General features: G+C 34.7%; 1 protein-coding gene across 1 annotated transcript in view; it reads left to right on the top strand.

Annotated features, from left to right (window-relative positions):
* Nucleotides 1-6,294, top strand: part of LOC107699839 (egl nine homolog 2-like) — a 29,013-nt gene extending 22,719 nt beyond the window's left edge. The window contains exons 3-6 of the mRNA XM_016501238.1: nt 2,310-2,429; nt 2,538-2,674; nt 4,286-4,353; nt 5,983-6,294. Coding sequence (XP_016356724.1) covers nt 2,310-2,429; nt 2,538-2,674; nt 4,286-4,353; nt 5,983-6,035 — 378 coding nt within the window. The 3' untranslated portion in view covers nt 6,036-6,294. The remainder of the gene's footprint in view (nt 1-2,309; nt 2,430-2,537; nt 2,675-4,285; nt 4,354-5,982) is intronic.
* The last annotated feature ends 8,257 nt before the right edge of the window (nt 6,295-14,551 follow it).

The following is a 14,551-nucleotide window of genomic DNA, read 5'->3' as shown; positions in this document are numbered from 1 at the left end:
CTAATCCAAAGCGACTTACAAATGAGGACAATGGAAGCAATCAAAATCAACAAGAGAGCAATGATAATTTAATAATAAGAGCAATGATAATGATGATTTTAATTCAATAATCGAAAAAAGTGTATTTAAAGGGATAGTTCACCCAAAAATGAAAATGTGATGTGTATCTGCCCCTGTGGCTCGTGAAGATACATTGATGTGTAAAGACACGAAACGATCGGTCTGTGCAAGAAACTGAACAGTATTTGTATAGCTTTTTACCTCTGATTTACTGCAACGTCTGAACTGTCCTGAGCGCTTTCGCATCTTCTTCTTCAGCCGGCGCGTGACGCGTCGTCTTCTTCCTTTACGGCAGATTGCAGACTTGTAAGTGCATTACCGCCACCTATCTCTTGCGGTAATGCACTTATAAGTCTGGGATCCGCCGTAAAGCAAGAAGAAGAAGAAGAAGACGTGAACGCATAAATCAGTAAATCAGAGGTAAAAAACAATATAAATACGGTTCAGTTTCTTGCACAGACCGATTGTTTAGTGTCTTTACACATCAATGTATCGTCACGAGCCACAGGGTTTATTTTGGTTTTGTTTGTGTATGTTTTTTTGACTCTCAAAGCCGTGATTCCCATTCACTTCCATTATAAGACTGACAGACTGCAACGGTTTGAGTTAAAAATCTTCGTTTGTGTTCTGCTGAAGAAACAAAGTCACCTACATCTTGGATGCCCTGGGTGTAAGCAGATAAACATCACATTTTCATTTTTGGGTGAACTATCCCTTTAAGTATGTTAGTATTAATTGTTTTTTTTTTTTTAGAAGTAATAGATCTAGAAACAAAAACAGCAGTGTTAATCATTGACCCTAACAGAAATGTTTATTTCAAGCTGTCATGCATCTGTTATGACCTTATCATGAGCGTTCGGCATGTCATTCATCATGAGTTGAAGTATTAGGTCAGATCTGGATGAGACACAGGCCAGTGGTCATAAAGCCTCATAAACAGCACTGGATGATAATGGTGGCCTGTGTGCGGTCAGAGAGGGTGGTCGCTCTGCGCAGACATACTGTACCATACAGCACCTGCTATTTTGAAGCTCGAGCATGTGTGACCTTTGGCAGGTGCCACAGAAAAGCTTCATCATTCTGACACCAAAGTGAGCTGTAAATCTCTTAAAAGGCCAGAAGACCAAAATAATAAAGCAGCACCTAGTGTTGTCGAATAGTCCTGGACTTCGGTACCAGGTCGATACTTAAAGCTGCAGTCCGTAACTTTTTTGTGTTCAAAATTTACAACATTTATATAATAAGCGAGTACACCATGAATACATTTTCCAAACCGTGTTTTTGGCTTGTCCTGAATCACTACAGTACACCTATAATAAGTGTTTATATTCGGACTATTTAGACTGGTTCGGGTAGGTACCGCTGCGGAGTAGCCCAGTACCTGCATGATTCGCCATAGATATGAACAGAGAGAAGTAGCTCCAGCTACAATGTTCTTCCGCAAGACGCACGCAGTTCTGTTTATTAACCACTAGAGCGCCAAAAGTTACGGACTGCAGCTTTAAATGTACGATACTTAAAACCTTTTTACTTAGTTTAAAACCCTTGCTATTGTACAATTTTTTACGTGTTACGTCAGTAGGCAGTCCTTTGCTGTTTTTGTGTCAGGACAGTTTGTCATAGTCAAAATGTCTCTTTCAAAAGTTGAAAGAAGTCAAAGTTATACTGAAAAAATAGTTGAATAGTTTCTAGCACTTTTTTACCTAGATCTTGTAAAACCCTTATTATAAAACGGATAGTTCCGGACCTTGATTCTGATTGGCTGAGCCATGTTCGACGCTGTTGTAAATTACTCTACAAACATACACCTTTGTTTACGTTTGTGTGTTGCTTGGCAACCACTTTGTTGCAACCACAACTGATTCTGAGGAACTACATTGTTTAGTGGAAGAATACTGTTTTTATTAATATCATTACACTTTATTTGCTCTGTTTTATTTTGTGAAACCTTACTACGTATTTGGAATAACCCTTTTATAAAACTCCGCTTCACGTCGTGCCTAACAACGCCCCTTAGCTGTTATAAATTCACTGTAAACCACGGCTTCTTGGGGCTTATTGCTTTATTTTGGAACAGTTATTGCTTGAAATGTGAGTAGGTGTTACTGTAGCGTTTAGCACATTAGCATAATGTGGCCATAGCAGCCAGAACAGATTTTAATATCTGGCCCTAAACATGAACAATGTCACAAAATGTCTTCATTTAATTGTTAATCATCCTAAAACCTCCCTCTCTTCTGTACAACCAGGCCATGGTTGCATGTTATCCTGGAAACGGAACAGGATATGTGCGACATGTGGACAATCCTAACGGCGACGGACGCTGCATAACCTGCATCTACTATCTGAACAAGAACTGGGATGCCAAGGTTTGCCGTGACCCTGCGTTTACGTTTACTCTTACTGTTACTTGATTAGTGAGGAGGGGAGTCGTCTCTTATCCATTTCTACCACTTGTTTTTGATCTGTTTGTCCAGGTTCATGGAGGTTTATTGCAGATCTTCCCTGAAGGTCGTAATGTTGTAGCCAACATCGAGCCTTTCTTTGACCGTCTGCTCATTTTCTGGTCAGATCGCCGGAACCCACATGAAGTGAAACCAGCTTTTACCACTCGGTGAGTCCACACACAGTGTTTACAGTACTACAGTCACTCACATAGAGCCAAGGTGCTTCAAAAATGCACTGCAAAAATGCAATTCATATGTACAATGCGGTGTTATTTATGTATTATTTATGCACTGTATGTAGTCATATGTTTTAGTTTTAAATATATTAAATATCTTAATATTATGAATTAACTTTTATTTTTATATTTCCAGTTTTAACTTAAATTTTAGTTTTAGTAATTTTGTAATATGCTTTAGTATTTTTTATTACTATTTTATTTAGTATTTTGTATTCAGTTTTAATAATGTTAGTATTGAAACATATGTCAGTTAATTGCCAACTTTTTTAAGTTGTTCATTTTTTACTTTTTATTTATTTATTTTTTTTAAACAATTTAAAAAAAGATTAATAATGGTTTTAGTTAGTTTTAGCTAACAACAGCAACACAATGATTTGAACACAACTCTTCTGTGGTGATCATATTTTTAATTTATGAATTAAAATTCATATTTTGGGGGATTAAATAAAAAATGTCAGGGTGGTACAACTGTCTTTTTGTGTATCTATATCATCTATATTTTAATATTTCTGTTTAATTTAGTTGATTTTTATTTCAGTTTTAGTACTTTTTTCAGTTAGTTGCCAATTTTTGTTTAAGTTTTTCATCTAATATTTATATTTGAAAATGATTAATAATGGTTTTAGTTTTAGTTTCAATTAATGATAACAATGCTGTCACAATGACTTGAACGCACCTCTTCTGTGATGATCATATTTTTAATTTATGATTTAAAATTTAATTTTATTTATTTTGGAGAAATACATAATAATGTCAGGGTGGTACAACTATCCTTAAATCATAATGAAAGTCTCAGTAAAATAATGAAATTCTTAATAATAAAAACTCAGCATAATCCATAATCCTAAACAACAACAAAAAACATTCTGTTTTTATGAAAGGGAAAGGTTATTTCAGGCAGTAAAATGTCATGTGGTAAAAACCGCAGTCCTACAGTTCTCATAACCTCTCATCTATTGGACTGTGATCTATTCAAACACACACACACATGCACTCATCTGACCTCATCCACCACCATTGTTTTCGCACCGCTGCAAACACTATGGTTTGATTTGATACTGCTCTTTAAACGCCGCACCTGCAGCTGCGTTTCCTCAGGAAGAGGGTCTGTGTTGAAATGAGTTTGATGAAACAAATTAAACGCTGTATTTTTGGCTCATCCCTTCCTAGTAAAACAATCAAAAGAACTTCTTGCCGTTTACTTTTTACATTATATTCTACATTTAGGATGAGAGTCGTGGTGTATCAGCCCCCATCGCAGCTGGGGGGCGAGGTGGGGCACAGGAAGTACGTGCTTCCTGCTTGCAAGTGGCCATCGTTTCAGTTTGTGCGCTCGTGCCGGTAGGAGAGAGCCAGGAATAAACAAACAGAGTCGCTTTACTAGCGTTAACCCTTTCTGTGCTTGATCCACACAATGATCCACATGAATCTATACATCTCAGACTCCATATCACAGTTCCTAAACCACTGCCTTGGGTTAATCAGATCCATATATGCTCATCAGACTGTCTGATTGAATGAATCTTTCTCTTCCCACAGCTACGCCATCACCGTTTGGTATTTTGATGCAAAAGAGCGGGCTGAAGCTAAGGAGAAGTACAGACTGGGTGAGTTTCAGACCTCTTAAAAGAAACTTGTGGCTTAGGCTGTTTTCTCACTACATGTTTTCAGTTTGCCTTAAGAATTCAGTGTGTTTGGTTGGTGGGAACAGAGTCACTGTTATACTTATGTTGATGATGGAAGAGTGTAGCGGATCACAACCAAATAGTATAATGTGAAAACAGACCTGTGAGAGGGGTGGAATCAAACTCAGTTAAGACTAAGCTGCCAAACCAAGTGTCAACCTTATATCACTGTAATTTTATATCACGTAGAGTACACATCACATTATAGTTTTTTTTTTTTGTACAGAAATTCAGCATAAATTAATTTTAAGCAATTAAAGTAAATCCACACCATAAATAATGTGCACACACACACACACGCACACACACACATATATATATATATATATGTGTGTGTGTGTGTGTGTGTATTATTAAAAAGTTTGCGGTCAGTATTTTTTATTTTTTATTTTTCAAAAAGTGACAGTAAACACATTTATAATGTTTCAAGAGATTTCTGTTTTTAAATAAATGCTGTTCTTTACAACTTATTATTCATCAGAGAATCCTGAATTTTTTTTGCATGGTTTTCCATTAAAACTTTAAGAATCACAACTGTATTCAACATTGATTTAAAAAAAAAAATTTGTTGGACATGGATGAAAAAGTTGGACATGGATGAAAATTCAGCTTTGCCATCACAGGAATAAATTACATTTTAAAATATATGTTTTTAAAAAGTTAATTTGTGACAATATTTATAAATAATTATTAAGGAATACATGCAGACTTGGTGAGCATAAGAGGCTTCCTTCAAAAACATAAAAAATTGTACATTAAAATAATTTATATATATAATACATTTATATATTTATAATAAGTATGCATTTCTGAGTTAAGCTATAATCAGCAGCATTTTTCTTTATATGATAGATAATCATAAACTGTTTTTAATCATTTAATATAAAAAAGGTACATCTTAATGTGATTATTTTCTTCTTTTTTTTATGTGTACCTTGATGAACGCAAACCAAAAAATTAAAAGATTATTCATAACAAAAAGCTGCTTCACATTAGGAAGCACAAGCTAAAAACAAAAGATCCAAAATACATCAGTCTGATTGGATGAGCCGCATTCAAAGCTGTGAAAATGAAGAATTTTACAATTCGATACGATTTCAATTCATTCACAAGCTTGCGTTTTAATTCAATTTGATTTTGATTCGATTCATTACCAATTCATTTGGATATATATCAGGTAGAGTACATGCCAATGTTTCTAAAAAAAAAAAAAACCTAACTAATGCTGTAAACTTTAAATTTTTAAATGGTAAATGTTAATAACATTTAAATAGTTTTTATATTAACTTTAATGATGTAAATACTTTTTTTTTAAATATACCATGAACATAAAAACAGTGGCTGTCATTAAACTTTAAACTTCTTTTCTTAAATGGATTTATTCAAACATTTCTGCTTCTGTCTGTTTTAGTGTTAATATTATGCTGAGTAAATGTTGACAGCTGATTCTCAGCCTGTTAAAGTCTTTCTTTAGTTGTCTGCAAAATACTGATGACTTTAATTTGCCTTCTGTCCATCATTAAATATCTTCTCTCTCTCTGTCCTTCACAGCTATAGGACAGAAAGGAGTTAAAGTGCCCGTCACACAGAGCAGCAAGACCTGAATCTCAGTCATTCGAGTGAACACTCAAGTGTGTCCTGTTTATGTGTGTGGCAGCCCGTGCCGCTGCGCCGTTTTCAAGAGGAGGTGCAAAAGACCCAACAATCACGCCTCTTTCTGTGGCCTCAAACATCCAACAAAACATTTGATTTGATTGGGACTGTCCTTAAATGAACACCATAAACAGATATTTCTCAAACTTGATGGTCATGACTCTGAACGGCTAGCAGGATTGGCCAATTTTCCTCATCCCGTGGAAAGTCTACAGCAGAAACATCACAAACAGATATGAGTTACTTTAGTATTTTGACAAATTACTGTATTTAATAAGAACTACAATCTCTAAAATCAGCCTTCGCTTTTCACAACGCTACACCTCTGTGTGTAAGTGGGTAGATAAGATTTTCCAGTGGCCTTTGTCATATCCTGTTTAGCCCCATGAATATGTAACCAGCTTAGCACTGAGATCTGACTTACGCCAAAGCTCAACTAGGTCATGAAAACTGACAAAATAACCAACAATCACATGATACATGAATGCTTCAGTGGACACAATCCCTTACGATTGAGCCTGAGCCCTAGGAAACATTCAGGGTGAATTCATTCCGAATGAACAGTGCCCTCTGATGGAGTCAGTTTACACGCAATGCTTTGCTGCAGGAATTACGCAAATCTGGTAGCGCTACAAACATTCGCGCGGAAAGCAAATTTGCTTGCCATGGTTTCTGAGTTTGCAGCAGACTTTAGGGCCGTTCACATAGGATGTAATTTTGCGCCGCCGTTTTTTAATAGTTGTCTTCACCAGTGCTTCACATCTCGGTGTATTTTCTCTCCACGAGAGTTGCGCTTTTAAGACGCTGCTTCAATTAAAACAGTAATTTAACTTTAATAAACGCATCCAGACTGTGTCCCGTATGAACAGCCGCAATTTGTAATACTTTGCTGGGACTGTAAACTGATGCACCAATAATAAAATTCTGGCCGATAATGAAAAGCGATAATTATTGACTAATTATAATCGTATGTTATAACCGATAACCGATAAATGGATATCAATATTAAAATTCTATACTATTTTGCAAATAATACATTCAAAATAAAACACTAAAAACGTGCAAAAAATGCTAAAAATGAAATGTAGGTGTCACAACATCATAATGTACAGTATGAAATATGATTACATTTAACAGTTATCAAATTATTAGTGTTTTTAAAGAAGTTTAAGTGTTGCAGTAAAGAAAAAGAAAAATGCGGAAAATGAGCTGAACAGATAAATATACAATATCGATTAATTAAAAAATATCTAATATCGGCAAATACCCAAGATGGCACCGATATATCATACATTCTTAACTGTAACTGTAGGTTTAAATTAGAGATTTATATATTTGAATTGCATGTAAAATTTCCACTTATTTGGATTACAGTTTTAACATAAAGTAATAAACTTATTGGAATGCATATCTGTCAGTCATGCATAAAATAAACACATAAGAGTTATGTAACAGCACTAATAAACTGACTGTTTTGAAGACACAATAATCAGGTTTATACTGTATATTTTTCATCAATAAATCTAATTTCTTTCAATCTCATACATTTGAACTAACTAAATAGTTGCTTGTTCTAAAGCTACTAAAAACTAACTAGAACTAACTTGTTCTAAAGCTAGAAGCTTGTTCTAAAGCTACTTTAGCTGTTCTAAAGCTAAACATGTTTTAATGTTAACCATACATTTTAACTGACTAAATGTAATCGTTTTTGCAATGAACAGGTTTATGGCGATTCTAAGCAATTTGTATGAATGCATTTTAATCATATAATTGTTTAGAAAAAATCTAATAGATGCAAATAGTAAATAATAAACTATGCAATGTGTTTTTTTTTTACATGATTCTTACCCGTTTCATTTATGACTGACAAATATGCATCACTTTACATTTATTACTTTGTTTGTGTTAAAACTGTGTAAACTAAATTAATGGAAATTTTATGTGTTTCAAATAAAATAAACTCTTTTCAGCTCTTCAAAATGCTGAAAATGCTCCATCTCTGGATATACTGTATGCCCGATTTTAATACTCTTCATCATCATTTGATGAAATACTTCTTTTAAATCCCTTTTAAATAAAATCCAGTTTACCTGCTTTCCATAGATGTCTACGATAAGTGCTATGGCCACGAGCCTCATTTGCCTAGAAAGAAGTTACGTTTGCCCATAAAATAGTGACAAGGACTAGCCGTAGCACAAGTGATTTCACCCCTCAGTTTTCAGGTCATAATTTACAGCCAATTATAATTTGCAATCTGCAGAATGTATGTTCTGTAACAAAATGTCGAAACAGGGTGACCTTTTTTTAATGTAGTGCATAACTGCTGCATGCTATCTTGGCTTTAAGGGGTCTTTCTATAGAGATGCACTTACCTGAGAGCTGACAATCTTCTTCCTGCCTCAGAGAGGCGCTGTACAGCAAAAGAGATCAATATGGGGCTCTCCTCAAATTCTGGCAACAGTTCTTACAGGTGACCTGGAACATACAACAGCCTCATTCTATCAGGTGTCCACACATGCACTACCCTTGTGCCTACATCTCCCAGAGGGCATTGCAAGTTCATCAGGTGCTTATAAGAGTCTATGTTCAGAATAGAATACTGGCATACTGCACTGTATACACTGTACACGGTTTATAAGTTTTAAAATACAGTATGCGACAGTTTCCAAAACTAAATTTTAGTAGTATGTTAAATTGTCATCAAATAAACTCATGATCATGCCAACAACATAAAAATTAGGGGAAAAAATTGTTTTGCTTTTTAAAATCAGGTTTGTACGGAGCCCCGCACATGACATGCAAGACAAAATAAATAAATTGTGCGCATGATTTACTAATTTGTGCCCTCGATGTACTAAAACGTACACACGATTACTATTTCGTTCTCTCGATTTGCTAATTCGTTCTCTCGATTTGCTAAATCGTGTGCACAATTTACTAATTCGTTCTCTCGATTTATAAATCGTGCACACAATTTAGCCTACTATTTTTTTTCCTGCATACCATGTGCGGTGCTCCGTAGGTTTGTGTAATAATGTCTTAAGCACAATTTATAAATCGAGGGAACGAATTAGTAAATCGTGCGCACAATTTAGCCTACTATTTTTTTCCTGCATACCATGTGCGGGGCTCCGTAGGTTTGTGTAATAATGTCTTAAGCACGATTTAGCAAATCGAGGGAACGAATTAGTAAATCGTGCGCACAATTTATAAATCGAGGGAACAAAATAATAAAGATAAATATATGCAAAATATGAATAAATATATATTTTAACATTTGTAAATATATTCAAATGCACCTGGTATTACTTCCTGTTCATTCGTCTCTCTGGAAAAAGAAGGTCAAGCACAATGCATTGTGGGTGCTGCGGTCCATGCAGTGTGCTTTGGTCAAATACTGCACATTTTGGCAAATGTTGTAGGCCATCCAGGTATTTCATGCAAACATTGGCATATTATGCACAGTATACATACTGTATATTGCTGAAACAGTATGAGAGAAGTGTGCTATTCTGAACATAGTCACAATCTGAGAACCTGACAACAGCACAGAACAGATTTCCCAGCATACTATGGCATTGAGCTGTTCTGTGCTTGAGTGCCATAGATGGCCAGAGAAGTGAAACAGTAAAGCACTTTATCATAGAATGTGTGATGTGTGAATGAGAAGCTATGGAAAGAAAATGCTATGTGCCGTGTAACGGCATGAATCAGCTGAGAACAAAAACACGTTTGCTTAAACGTTCTGAGTTTTGCAGTATTTCATTAAAATGTGTCAGATTTGGTACAGCTGACCACTGTGGTGTTTTTCTCTTTAGCTTTGATATAGCTATATTTAGGTCATTATTCAACTTGATACTTCATAATAACTCAGTTTCTTTTTAAATAGTTGAATAGTAAGTTCATTATATTATAGTTATATGTTAAAACAATATTTGTAAGTCAAAAACTAAAATAAAGCAAAAAATAAAATAGATGTTGCCTTGGATAACAAATAAAGCTAAATAGAAATCTAAAAAAAAAAAACGTATGTATGACAAAATGCATTATTACTGATGAATTTTAGGCTGAAGTTGCAAAAATTTCTAATAATGAGTCTAATAATCAGTTAAGGCCTAAAAGTCCTTCATTTACTTTTTTTATTATTCTAATAATATAAATGCAATATTTAGATACAAACAAATTTAAAGTGGCTGATATTCTGATTTTCCAAAAGGTTTGTTTGCATTACACTCTCTGAAAAAAGTTCAGTATCCTGTTGATTATAATCAGTCATTGGAACTGAGACTGATTACCGGGAATGACAATTTATTTGTGTCTGTATGTAAATATGAGAAAAATAAATCAACATATCAGTCACATGTGACCTACTAGTATTTGATCGCTACACTAGTACACTGGCTTGATGACGTTTGCGATTGATGTTGATAAGCAGTGATCTTTTCAAGGAGGAAGCTGCTTCTAGATCAGTGTCGTCTTGCGTTCCTCAGCAGCAGGAGAGATATTAGTCCTGGAACGTGTCGACAAACAGGAAGTGTTTTTCCTTATCCGGTCCGTGCTCTGATTGAGTGGAAGCTCCCGCTCATTCATCATCTCCACTGTTTGTGAATGCGGCCTTTGCTCTTGGATCTCTCTCAGATCACTGTAGCGGTTTGTTTAGGGCTCTCAGACTGACCTCGAACCAAACCAGGCTGAGCTGGGTTAACATGTACAACACAAACAGGGGCACAACGACATTTGCCTCCAGATAAGAAAAACGGAATAGTATCTAAAGCTGTCATAGTATCTAAAACTTTCATATTTTTCGAATTCTTTTATAATTATAATTATTTCACATTGTTATTTTACATTCAAAATAATAATACTTTTGGGTTTTTGCTCACTTGCTATTTGCATATTAATTTGTCTCAAACATCTTTTTCTTGTCATTAGTCATACCTAATTGAGTGGAATACAATTCAATTTATACACATTAAAATTAATATAAAGGAAACACGATGCATCAAGAGCCGGGGGGTGAAAACTTTTGAACAGGATGAAGATGTCCCAGTTTTTCTTATTTTGCTGAAATATAATTGTTTTCCATTTAGTACCGCCCTTCGGAAGCAACAGAAGATACGTGCATGTTTCCCGGAAGACAAATTAAGTGCAATTTACCTTGATCTTCAAATGCAAAAAGTTTTCAACCCCCGGCTCTTGATGCATCGTGTTTCCTTCTGGAGCATCAGTGAATGTTTGAACCTTTTTTAATAGTTGTGTTTGAGTCCTTCAATTGTCCTCGGTGTGAAAAGACGGATCTCAAAATCATACAGTCACTGCTGGAAAGGGTTCAAATATGCAAAAGATGCTGGAAAACTGAAGAATCTGCAGGACACAGAGGATTTTTCTGAGGAAGAGTGCTCAGTTTAACTGTTCAGAACAAACAAGGGACTCATGAACAACCATCACAAAAAACAGTGGTAGATCATCCAGGTAACCACACACAGTATTAAGAACCAAGGGTTCCCAAACTTTTGAAGGGGGTTATTTTAATAATTTCAGCTATCTTTTTGTCTTGTGGACTAAATGTAAACATCTTTTATGTAAAATATCTTACTCAGGACAGTACTAAATAAAAAATAACAGGCATTTTGTATGATCTCTCTTATTTTGTTAAAATTATTCACATTTTCACAGATTCTGCAAGGGGTTCCCAAACTTTCGCATGTCACTGTATATTAAATACACTTTCATTTTTAATTCTTAATTAAGTCTAGCCTTTGTTGACAGTAAAAATAAATATTAAAAATATTAGTACAATTAAAATGTAATAATAATAATAATAACAGACTAATTTTTGAATGGTAGAGTGTATCTGATATGGTCACTGTGAGTGCATTATGAATTACATTATTATTCGTGTTACATTTATTAAGCATTTAATGAAACTATTATCACTGATCTCCCCTACTTATATATTAATAAACAAAAAAACTAATAAATAAATAATGCAACCAATTAAATTCTATCATGAAATCCTAATGTTTATGTCCATGTTACCATATTACATTCTCGCAGTACCTGTTTATTTAAAATAATAATAATATTTACAGTTGTTTCGTCTCCTACTGTCCTGTCTAATAAAATTGCAAAAGCTTAACTTAAAAAAATATATATTTAACTAAACATATGGTGAGAAAAGCCCTCAAATGACGAAAATTCGAAGTATACATTATTGAATTGAATAAAGCACTGAATAGGTCAAAAAAAGTGTCTTTAGAAGTCAACATAATATTATTTATTTCCATATAACTGCACATGAATCTATGATTTACCTTAGGTTCACAGCAATACTTTACGGCTGAGTTTGTGGTAGACTGTAGGGTGGATCGTTGTTTAAATGCTGGTCCTTGTGCACATGCACACTTAATGAACATTAAATTGGCAGGCGTAATAAAACATGCCTTGACAAGAAACCATCTGCAGTCTGCATGAGGAACAGCATCATAGCGTGACAACCCGAGTTACTCTTTATATCAAAGGCGGAATGCATTCTTCACACACGTACATACAAATACACACACCGTCCCGTCTTTCCTGCAACCCCCTCCTTCCTCTCTGTGCTCCTCACGCTATATGACCATCAGGTTGTTCAGGCGTGGTGACCCACAATCCCAGAGGATCACATCAAGACAAAAGGCCTCCGCAGTGAGAGAGAGGCAGGCCGGAAGAGGCCGCTCAAACACACACATGCATATGCTATAAACAACACACTCTGAATGACTTTCTTATGTTACCCTTACTCTCATTACAGTACAGTATGTACAGTACAGTGGCCTTAGAAAGCATTTTGACATTTAAAAAGAGTTTTGCAACAACAACTAAAAATATGCAGTTGCTAGCAGCTAGTCATACAATCTTAAGGTGGTCAAACAGGTTTCTGGATTGGTAAACAGGCTAATAACCGTCTAAGACCACAGTTCAGAAATACAGCTACAGTCTGGGTTTCCAGTTAATAATATATGAAACCACAAACTTATTTTTGTGTTATGTTTGAAATGTTTTGCTTTAAAAGTGTGCTTCCGTTATTCTTTATTATAAACAAATGTCATTGGCTTGATATTTTGTCACCTAATCACATATTTTAAGTGATTAACTGTATGCATCCAAATATGCATCATAGTAACAGAATTATTAAATTAACAAAACATTCTGCAAGGCAGCTAGTCGTTTATAAAATTTTCTAAAAAAAAAAAAAAATGCAGTTTACACCTAAATACCATTTTATTTTATATTTTTATTTGATTTTGTTTTATATAAATCTGTTAACGTTACTTTGGAATTTTGTTGTGATTGTGGTTAGAAAAAAAAATCTGCTTTGGTAAATCATGACATAAAAGTCTAAATTATAAGGTACTATGTCATTATTATGAGCTAAAGTCAAAATCATTACATACTAAGTCATGCTTAGGAGATATAAAGTCATAATTATGACAAAAAAATGACAAAAGGTGTTGACTCTCATAAGCTATTAACTTTTCCCTCTCATAATGCCTTAGTATTTTTTATGACCTAGTATCTAATAATTTAGTTTTTTTTTTTTTTTAAGTCATGAGTCATAACTTCTTATGTCAAAATTATGATTTAGGCTACCAAAGCGGCGGGTTTTATGTGACGGAAATGGGCTTTCATACAGTTTTGTACACTATCATTTTTTTTGTTGTGTTTTGGCGTCACCTTATGGACACAATGTCCATCGCATCTTCCTAGGATTGTACTTTAAAACCCTTAAACCCTTAAAAATTATGCATTTTAAAATATAGTATCTGACAAAGAAATGTCAAAAAAAAAAAAAAATTAAAAAAGAACAACGTCCCAGTGATATTAAATAGGAACTCATTATAACGTCGCATGAGGAAGTAACGATAGATGGCGCCACTGAAATCCGCGGCGGCGTCTTTATGCGCTCCCGCTTGCACTGCAGTGTCGAAGTTCAGAGGTCGGGTAAAGGTCGTGTTTTCAGTTGATTCCCTCAGCATGAAAACAAGAAATATGTTCCAAAAGAGACAATAGTGCAGCAGCATTTAGATACTACTTTCAATTTTTACAAATTTATACAGATAGTTCTAAAGAGCCAGAAACTGGGCGTACAAGTGCTGCCATGTATATTCCTCACTTTAAATATAAATCTGCAAAAAGAACTTCTAATAATATATCGGTATATGCAGCAGAGATGATCGCTATTCAGATAGCTTTACAGTGGGTGGAAGAAATCCAACCAACAGTGGTAATCTGTTCAGATTCATATTCTGCACTCACAAGTATATTGAGTGGAAAATCAGAATCTAGACAAGATATTTTATTAGAAGTACTGCAAAGTTTGTACCGAATACGGAATCAGAATTCTAGCAGAATGTTTATGGGCGCCTGCTCATGTTGGAGTGGAAGGAAATGAGGAGGTAGACAAGATAGTGAAACAGGCTCTTAA

Source organism: Sinocyclocheilus anshuiensis, unplaced genomic scaffold (assembly GCF_001515605.1).
Source record: "Sinocyclocheilus anshuiensis isolate Anshui unplaced genomic scaffold, SAMN03320099.WGS_v1.1 scaffold194, whole genome shotgun sequence".
Lineage (NCBI taxonomy): Eukaryota > Metazoa > Chordata > Actinopteri > Cypriniformes > Cyprinidae > Sinocyclocheilus > Sinocyclocheilus anshuiensis.
This window is presented reverse-complemented; position numbering and strand designations above follow the sequence as displayed.